Here is a 9676-nt window from a genome sequence, read left to right on the forward strand (position 1 = left end):
AAAATCAATAGCACCCATGGTCGATGGACAAAACTTCGTGACAATGAAATTAACCTGATACATTAGCATTTCGCGTTATGCGTATCCGAAAGTCGATAGATATTATATCGCAGTAATCGTTTGACTCCGATTTATTAAGTAGATACGTGATAACCCCGTATAGTATATAATGTCCCACAATTCTAACAGAATTTCGGACACCGTCTATTGCTTTTTTTCAAAGTCCTGAAGTAGTTTTTCATATACTTTCGGAGTGAATTATAGTTTTCTTTTACTTCTTTCCTTTTTTCTCAGATACCTCGTTTAAACGTTTATTATTTTGAAATTCGAAAAATGTTATATTTTTTTAACGTATTGATACAGGCTTCTTTAATATTGTCGACAACCAGGATTTTAGAAAAAAACTCCATCTCTGTATCTACGAAAAAGAAACAGACGGTTCGAAAAATTTTTGAATTATTTGATGATACACATGATATCATAAACAATTTTTTCATGTCAACTGGAAAAAATTTTTTGGGATATTCAATTTCACAGAGAATCGGCTATGTACAGTCGAAAGTAAACTCAGCCCGGTGAAATTTTATCTCTTTATCTGTCTGTCTGTCTCTTTCTTTTCAACATAACGTGGCAGTAATTTTACAGCTTTTTTCACACATTTCTTCGACGATTTCGAAATTGCTCGTTCTTCATCGTGTAAAACGAGTCGGCAACAGAGTTTCCAGTCCCGATAAGCGAGCGTAAGGATTTTTCTCGCCATTAATTACCCCACGCTCCTTTATTTCTTTTTTTCCTCATCTTCGTATTTCATTAGCAGGTTTTACGAGTGCGTTTGAGTTCGACTTCAAGCTTTCGTTTCCTCGTAATTGAGTTTTGTAATTTCAAGATGCCGCTGCTGCGCATGAAACCACCCCCCGAAAAAGGAAAAATAAAAATTATTTCTCCATGGCTGAAGTGTAGAGATCTATGAATGAAGGAAAAAATTTTTTTTTCTTTCCATCTTACGATACGTAAAAATTATTGCTCTTTGTTTAACGCAGTGTTGGCAATTTTTTCAGCAATAGATTTTAAGGAACTCTGGCTCGATTATATGCAAAGGCTTCCTATTAATATTCCATAGGGTACGTAGTAAGAGAGAGTCGAAGCAACGAACATCGATTTTAAAGCACGTGCATCGACTCATTTCCTTTCTCTCTCTCTCTCTCTCTCTCTTTATTTCTCCTGCCCATTGTGGTTTGCATATATATACGGAACAATATAGCTTTAGGGCGTGTTCCACGCACGCAATAGACGAAACTTTTACAATGATTACGAATAAAAAGAAAGAAGCAACGATTCGCTTGGATAGATTCTTAACAGAGGCAACATTTTTCCAAATCATTGGCTTTTCGTACGATAGAAACTATACTACATATTAAGAAAAATGAGAACTAAAAAGAAAGAAAACTCGATAAAACAATTCGAGCCAGCGAAACAAAAGGGATTTGTATGAATCAATGATCAAGCATAAAAATACTTCACCCTCATTGATCAATCGATAGACGCACAGCGACGATCAATCGGTATTCAATCCTTATCACCAGATATATCAATAAAAACCAATACTTTTTGAAAGTATACCAAGTAATACAAAGCGTTGTGCAATGCACGCATATAATATTCATTGATAGTTAGAACTTCAGGTGATAAAAAAAAAGAAAAAGAAAAGAAAAGGGTTTCCGGCACCGATCGCTCGATGTATAAATGCCTCTACCATAAATACACGCACGTGATGATAATGTATCGATGTTACACATGCTATGTGTATACACAAATGCTATGTGTATATAATTTGCGACGTAAAACGAGGCTTCGCAAATAATATTTGAATATATGACTTGGCGTGTGCGATAAAATTTGTTTGTGCATCGCTGTTAAACATATATCTTTTAATGAAACCGCACCGAACATTAATCCCTATTATCCGTCACTTTTTCAAGGTATATATCGCGAACTTGCACCGCGGCTTTTCTTGACTTTCTCAATGATCCTCGCTTGGCGCGTCTGTAGTTTTATTTTAAACTTTTCGCGTTCTCCGGTATAGAGAAAGTACGAAAAATCTTTCCTTTTTTTTTAAATTTCATAAACATCCGGCTGAGCGTGCGGCGTGAAAAAAAATTTTTTTTCACTCGAATCGCTTTCAATTAACGTCGAGCGTGGAGGAAAAAAAGCGGAGCGCAACGATCAAGCATTGCAAACTCGTTTGGATTCAAAAAGAACAAAGTGACATTTGAAAAAGAAAAGAAGTATTTCAGCGTGGCGCTTTATCGTCCCGCAAAAAGCAGATAAAAATTCGTGCGAATCGAGGCCCAGGCCGTTTTCCGATCGCAACCGTTGCCCGACACGATCGTCATGGAGTTCCCCAAAGTTCGCCTCAGCTCGGCCTCTCTGCCAGTCGGTCTTGTGCTTGTGCCGCTGCTGCTGCTGCTCTGCATCAGCAACGAAGCGTCCGCGAGGACGGCTCGAATCCTCGGCGGCGTCGACACCGAACTCCACGAGTTCAAATACCAAATATCGGTGCAGAACGCGAAAAATGGGCACGTCTGCGGCGGAGCCATCATCGGCGAGCAGTACGCCCTGTCGGCGGCTCACTGCTTCTTCAACGCGCGCCAGGGTGTCTTTAAGAAGGGACCCTACCACATCGTCGCCGGCACGAACAATCTCAAGTCCAAGAGCCGAGTAGTGGTGGGCGTGAGCGCCGTCTACGTGCCCAAAGTCTTCTCGACCTACATGAACTCGGACGTGGCATTGATCAAGGTAAATTTGCGCACAATTTGACTTGTTTTGCAACCACCGTGAAGTGATAGAGGATCCAAGATTTAATACTACTTTTATTGTGATTACGTTATTAGTTGAGCGATAGATTGAATTTGAACGACGACAGGCTCGATAAAGTTGAGCTACCCGAGGTTGGTGCATTGTACGACGGCTACGGTGCTGTTTTAACGGGCTACGGCTGGACGACGCCTCATGGACCCGCCTCGAAGAAGCTCATGAAGTCCCGGGCCTTGGTGATCGAAAATCAGCTCTGCCAGAGCTTTTATGTGTCCAAGATATTCCCGCAGCATTTGTGCGCTTATTTGGTCGAGCAACCGATCGGCTTCCCCCAAGGCTTTTGTAACGTGAGTTTTAAAAGAGAGAGAGAAAATATCAAGCGCTTCTAGAGACGCATTTAACAATACTAACTTTTTTTATATTGATCCTGCAGGACGATAGTGGCAGTCCATTGGTGCACAAAAATGTGATCATCGGCATCGTATCGTTCAACAAAGCCACGTGCAACGAGAAGGACGGTCCTGGCGTTTACACTCGGGTATCTTCGCTCGTCGGCTTCATCCACAAGACGATGAACGGCATCGTCGACGCGGAAGTACGTCACCACATCTACTAGAAAATATCCAATTGTAAAAATTGGTAATTACTCTTAGTCTAGCCCAATGTTAAATATTTATGTAGTTAATCACTGTATATAGTACGCCAACATGTAGAAGTTAAAATAATATACCTGATTTATGGCGTGATTGCTTTATAGAAAATTAGCCTGCGTCGCAGAAATTGTGTTGATCGCATATAGTGTGCTCGTGTGCGTGTATATAGCTAAATAAAATTGATAATTGAAAATAAATTGCCAAGTAATTATTGTTTTATCAACGATTCGTACTGTCATGTAGCTCTAATGAAAAGGTAAAAATTCGACTTTGTGCAATCAACGAGTTGGAATTGATTTGACGAAATAATTACGACTCGCGCAATGCGCGTGTACGATGATATATTTTTTTTTTTATAATTGTTTTCCGATCGTTGCACATAGATGAATGGCTCGTTACGTATATCAGTTATTGATCGTTAAGTTATCTTCCGTTCGTCAATAAAAATTGATTTCGCCAAAAAATGATTTTTTGTTTTTGAATTTAAACTTTTTCTTTGTAAATTTGTGAAAATTATTCGCTCGTTATAATTCGTACCGATACAGTTGCCAAAGATAATGGCAACGTGAAACGATTATCGAAAATCAATGTATAAATTCTTCGTATAATTCTAAGACATCTCTCACTCGGCCAAGTGAGCCCCGGCGCGTTGAAACACAACATATAATTCGCTGTGGTGGTGATCGTGCTCGAGATCCCGAGTACCATGGTAATGACGAGCCGATCGAGAAATTGCTCATACTTATTTGCCGCAGTAATCGCTACACTCCTCGTTCGCAGTAAGTAACAAAGCAGACGCTCACGAATTACATATTCAGCGATTGCCCACGCGTAACTGATATCCCTCCCTGTATGTCCACATCATAATAGTCGATGGCTTGAAACCGGAGGGAATAATCGGCGGCACCGAGGCACTGCCCGACGAATTTCCCTACGTTGTCTCGGTGCAATGGGACTTTTGGGGCCACTTTTGCGGTGGCGTCGTGATCGACGAGTGGTTTGTCCTCACGGCCGCGCACTGCCTCGGTCTGGAGAAACCGGACCAGAAAGAGGTGCAGATTCCGTTGAGCATAGTCGCCGGCACGAATCACCTACTGGACAGCACGAATAACAGCACGAGGGTTCGGGTTGACGTCGAATCGGTTTACATACCCGCAGTTTATAAGCCAGAAAAGACGTCGCCGGGAGATATAGCCGTGCTCAAGGTACACTGTTTCAAATAAACCTTAAATTTAAGAAGACGACGAAGACAGTCCAAAAGTCCAATTTTCAATTCAGTTTTCTCAAACTTCTAGAGATGAGATTGAACATTTTATTTTCGGACTGGGTTCGTGATTCCCTATTAATGTAAAGTTAATGTAGAATCAGACCCTGAAAATAAAGTGCTAATTCATTTGTTCTCATAACTGTAAAAATTGCCTGAAAATAGAATAACTTATCATTGCAAAAACGAACGAAAAAGATTTAATTCTGAACTCAAATTTAACATTTTTGATGGAAAAGCAATGTTTTAATGTTAATGTATTTTTGGGGCTAACTGTTTGAAAGATTTAAGAGATTTTAATCAAAATAAAAGCCAGTCTTTACCGTTAGATGATGAGTACATTAATCTGTAAATCCGCGTGTAGCAAACGTGGCTATGTAATATATTATTGAAGCCAATTAACGTACTATTCATGGAGATCATGATGCATGTAGCAAAGTAAAAACAATTGTATAAGTAAAAACACGATTTTGAAAAAATGAGTAAATGATAAATTATAAAATTTTGGAACCTTGAAGCAGTTTTTTGAAAATCACTACTGTCGCTGACAACAAATTCGTCGTAATTAGGTTCATTTGTAATAAGCAATAATGTTATCGAGTTTAAATTGAAAATTCATTTGAATTGAAGTTTTACGTTTGAAACGTAGAAAATGACAAACATTTACTTAATAATTAATGAAGTGTGAAACCAATTAATGTGATCTGAATCAAATTTAAAGAATTTTCACATTGATTAATGCAATCATGTGATATGATTCATGAAAATCATATCATGTGATTCATGAAAAAAAATTTAAATATAATTCAAATCACATTAATTTTAATGTAAATATTAAATTTGTGATACAGTTGAAAGAAAAATTGAAACTTGGTCCGCAATACAACGTGGAAAAAATTCGACTACCTTTGCCGACCTATCAATTGAATTATCTGAATTCGTTGGCCGACGCATCAGCACTGGTCATGGGTTTCGGCTACGAGTCGATGGAGACGGAAATCGTGGAAAAAGACAACAAGACCAAGATCGTCGAGTTGGGCGGCGAGACCCGTCAAATCTTGATGAAAGCCAAGACCATCATAATTTCCAACAAGCTCTGCCAGACTTTCTTCTTGAACAAGATCGGGCCGGGCAAGATGTGCGCGTTCATGCGTGAACAGCCCCTTGACACTCAGCAAGGCGTCTGCGAGGTAAGTTTTTTTCCTCGATCGAGATTTTTATCTGAAAGAATTGATGAGAAAAAAAAATGAATGTCTTTACTCCGCACCAACAGGGTGACAGCGGCGGCCCGATGGTTTACAAGAATCGCGTGGTGGGCATCGTCAGTTACAGCAAACGGGGCTGCAACGACAGCTACAAACCGGCGGTCTATACGAGGGTCTCGGCCTGGTACCACTTCATCGAGAACGCCATGTGGGACAACGTCGGCAACGCGGGCGTAAGGCGATTGAAGATCAAGCCCTTGGAATTCGATTATAAATTCATGAAGAAAATGATGCGGTCAAGAAGAAAACAGAAACCGAACAGTATTTAAATTTTTCATCAAGATATACTTTCATTATGATGTACAATACAGAATTAAGAAAACTTTTTAATACACTTTCAAAATAAAACGTATACATGCTGTTTCGCTTGCGATCAGCGCATAATTATGTAATATTGTTATCTCGTCGTTTTAGCTTTCCTCTGAAAATTAATTGGAAAGTTTGTCCTGAACTCAAAAAACCTCTAATATTTCTTCTTTATTTTTAAAGACTTGAGCAAAAAAGTTTGCTCGTTAACTGCTGGTAAATCAATCAAACCTGTATCGTAGAAAAAGTCGCCTGTCCGCTGATTGTGATTAATTTTTGGTCGTTTGCTAGATTTTTGTCGAAAGAGCTCGCTGCTCGCAAGTTATCAATTATACACAAGCATGTGTCAAAAAAAAAAAGAAAAAAATGCACCCCGACTTGGTTGATTAATTCTTAATGAACAATCGCACGTACAGCTGTACAATTTCATAATCGATGACATATATTATTTATACTTCTCTATTATTATATTCTCTTAGTCACTGCTATGGGCGTTGATCGAGTCCGTGTTACATCCATGAGACAACGTCAAGCTCGGCTCACACGAGTACGCCTCGGCGGCGCAATACCGATCGATAATCGTCAATATTGTATTTAAACGAGAGACATACGTACGCGTCGCACGTATGTGTGTAGCTCGTAATTATTTAAAGTACAAATCGATTTAGGGTCCATTCAGGTGACAACCTGAAAGTCATTTCGCGTAATTATGGAATCTCTCGGAATACGCACATATTGCATTATACATACTTTAATGAAGCAAAAGGTCGGCGTGTAAAATTTTGCAATTATTTTAATCTATTCCTTTTAGTGGAGAGCCAACACGTGGACAGTATAAAGCTAGTTCTTTTATTTTGTAATAGCAAAAAGTTCGGAGCTCCTCTGCGAGCCCCGGGTAAATTAACGTAACGAGATATACTTGTAGCTACCTGCTGCATGCGTACGCCACGTAATAGCCACGCAGGAGCTAGCTAGCCCTCGCAGGGCTCACGTGAGTAGCCTCGGCGTTTATAATAGTTACACGAGGGGTAGATTTCGGAACCCTAGAGACTGGCTGTGCGATTGCGATACGTCGCAGCCAGCCGCACACGTTCATACGTACACACACACACACACAACACACAACACACACAGACACTTTCGAGTTTGCCCGGGGAAAAGTCCGTGTAAATGGCGCACGTAGGTATATCTACCCGGCGAGGATATCACACAGGCGTGTTCGAAAGAGAAAGAGAGAGAAAGAGATCAAAAGGAATGCCCTGGGCTTCGTGTGTAGTATACGGCTGGAAGAAAGGGATCCCCGAAAATTGTATTTTAAAAAATGTCAAGGCCTAGTGGATCTAGGGGATGGAGGAACGCGTTATTAACAGCTCGAGCCGATCATTCGGCTAGATATGCAGGCGCCTTGGAGTGTTAGTTGTATCGCGCGACGTGGTGCTAACATTTTGTGCACGCGTGCAAGCGAGGAAGCAATCCGTGGCGGCGTTCGACACGCATAATCATTTCGTCGGGCCAACCCAAAAATATGTCTTTTTAAACTCAGACGCAAAAACATGTCTTAGTTATATATATTTTAATAAGAATAGGGCTGAGATATATTCTTGCCTCTCAGTTTAATAAAATATATTTCTGAGTTGGAACGACATTATACTCGTCCTTAGTAAGTATCAGCGATTTCAATGGTAAATGCGAAACAGTAAGTAACGTCTCGATGTCGAGTTTTCAGAACAGGAATTTTTTTTCGAAGTGAAACTTCTTCAAGAATGTCGGGTATGTACACTAGGGTGGATCGAAACATGGATGATTTCGAAAATTACTTTGTAATATATTAATGAAAGTTATTCTTTTGGTATCAAAAGAGAATACCCGCAACCTGGACCCTAACAAATCAATATTTCTAATATGACTTGGCGATAGTATCTATTTATCGTTGATTTTCGGTAATTTCATTGTTTTTTGATTTTTTTAACGTGCAAATGTCATTATAATTTTTTTTAATTTTTTCTAACCGTATTAAATCTTGAAAAATATGCATAAGAAGATGTTTTAACCGATACAGAGTCAATTTTATCTCGTTTTCTTACTTATTTTTATTAATATCATTCTACACTTGAAATAACTGACACAGATCAATTTTTGAATCAATTGACTACTGTCGCACATTTTTCCACTTGTATCAATGATATATTTTGAAAAAAATTTGAATGGTGGGTTTTAAAAAATCAGAAAAAATTCTCCAAAATAACAAAGTACAAATCACCCATGTTCCGATCCGCTCTAACTTTCTTATAGAAATTTAAAAAAATATCGATTACTAAACCTTAAGTCTTAAAAGTTACATAAATTAAAAATCAATTGAAAAAAAATTGAACAAGCAGTTATTGACAATCAACATTTTTATGTGAAACTACAAGAAAACTAATAAATTCCATTCGAAAACTTCAAAAATGAAATAAAACTGAATGAAATCCTAGAAAAAAAAAAATAAAATAAAGCCAAAGAAAATTCTCTTTATTTTTTATGCTTTTAAATGGATTTTTTCAACAATTATCGTTCATTCAAATGCGTCACTTTATATTTACCCAAAGCTTCACCCAAGAGAGTGACATGAAAATATGTCATTTTTGGCAAACTCAAATACGACGATGAAAATATAAATTCACTGTTTTGCGAGAAAATAGCGCCGGAAGCAAGGCAACTTGCTCGACTCTCTCTCTGTCTCTCTTTCTCTCTGATTCCGAGATATTTCACATTGCGCTGGGAGTCATATATGTGCGTATGGCTCGACGAGCCCACGTGTTTTCTAAATGTAGAAGATTTCATTTTTGCCCGAGCTCACTCGGAGATTACATTCCTGACACCCATCGCAGCTACGAGCTTTTACGATATTCGACGACGACGGGATTTTATTTTCAGTTGTTTATATCTCATTTAATGAAATATAAAAATCGTTTATATGTTTTCTCGAAATAAACCCCTAGGGTCATCAGCGTGCACACACACACACATGTATATCGTGTAATTGATCCTGATGAAAAATAACAATGCAAACGCGATATCCGAGCTTTAAAATTGTACGCAGCAGCGCAGTTGCACGTAGTCGTCGTAAAAATCTTGATTAAAAATAAACAACATCCGAAACGACTGCATCCATCGCTGCCAGCGCATAAGAATAAATTAATATTAATTTTGCTTGGATGCAAAAGTAAGCGACTGCTTATTCGGTGCTTTCACAACAATAGGGGTTGTTGCATGCGGCGCTACATCACATATACGTACATATATATATATTTCTGGGGCATTGCAGCTCTCGAGCACAATCAATCAGACAATTCGTTATAGCTGCATAGTAGTTATAAAACAATTGCTGCAAC

At 38.8% G+C, this 9676-nt stretch overlaps 2 protein-coding genes across 2 annotated transcripts; both read left to right on the forward strand.

Annotated features, from left to right (window-relative positions):
- The first annotated feature begins 2391 nt into the window (after positions 1-2391).
- Positions 2392-4768, forward strand: LOC106648766 (chymotrypsin-C-like). The gene is made up of 5 exons (XM_023457800.1): positions 2392-2796; positions 2892-3161; positions 3248-3409; positions 4358-4672; positions 4763-4768. Exons 1-5 carry the CDS (start codon positions 2392-2394, stop codon positions 4766-4768), a joined length of 1158 nt encoding a protein of 385 aa, XP_023313568.1.
- A 1070-nt stretch (positions 4769-5838) lies between these two features.
- Positions 5839-6265, forward strand: LOC111693328 (trypsin-like). Its single transcript, XM_023457801.1, has 2 exons — positions 5839-5921; positions 6005-6265. The coding sequence occupies exons 1-2, from the start codon at positions 5868-5870 to the stop codon at positions 6263-6265; spliced, it is 315 nt and encodes a 104-aa protein (XP_023313569.1). The 5' UTR covers positions 5839-5867.
- Positions 6266-9676: the final 3411 nt, after the last annotated feature.

The sequence above is a fragment of the Trichogramma pretiosum genome, unplaced genomic scaffold, assembly GCF_000599845.2.
Source record: "Trichogramma pretiosum strain Unisexual culture from Peru unplaced genomic scaffold, Tpre_2.0 scaffold22, whole genome shotgun sequence".
Lineage (NCBI taxonomy): Eukaryota > Metazoa > Arthropoda > Insecta > Hymenoptera > Trichogrammatidae > Trichogramma > Trichogramma pretiosum.

What these genes read in the sequence shown, in the direction of transcription:
- LOC106648766 (XM_023457800.1), top strand. Translation starts at nt 2,392, where the DNA reads ATGGAGTTCCCCAAAGTTCGCCTCAGCTCGGCCTCTCTGCCAGTCGGT. An exon ending in TCCCCCAAGGCTTTTGTAAC is followed by an intron (nt 3,162 to 3,247) that starts GTGAGTTTTAAA and finishes TTGATCCTGCAG; the next exon opens with GACGATAGTGGCAGTCCATT. An exon ending in ACGGCATCGTCGACGCGGAA is followed by an intron (nt 3,410 to 4,357) that starts GTACGTCACCAC and finishes TTGAAACCGGAG; the next exon opens with GGAATAATCGGCGGCACCGA.
- LOC111693328 (XM_023457801.1), top strand. Translation starts at nt 5,868, where the DNA reads ATGTGCGCGTTCATGCGTGAACAGCCCCTTGACACTCAGCAAGGCGTC. An exon ending in CTCAGCAAGGCGTCTGCGAG is followed by an intron (nt 5,922 to 6,004) that starts GTAAGTTTTTTT and finishes CCGCACCAACAG; the next exon opens with GGTGACAGCGGCGGCCCGAT.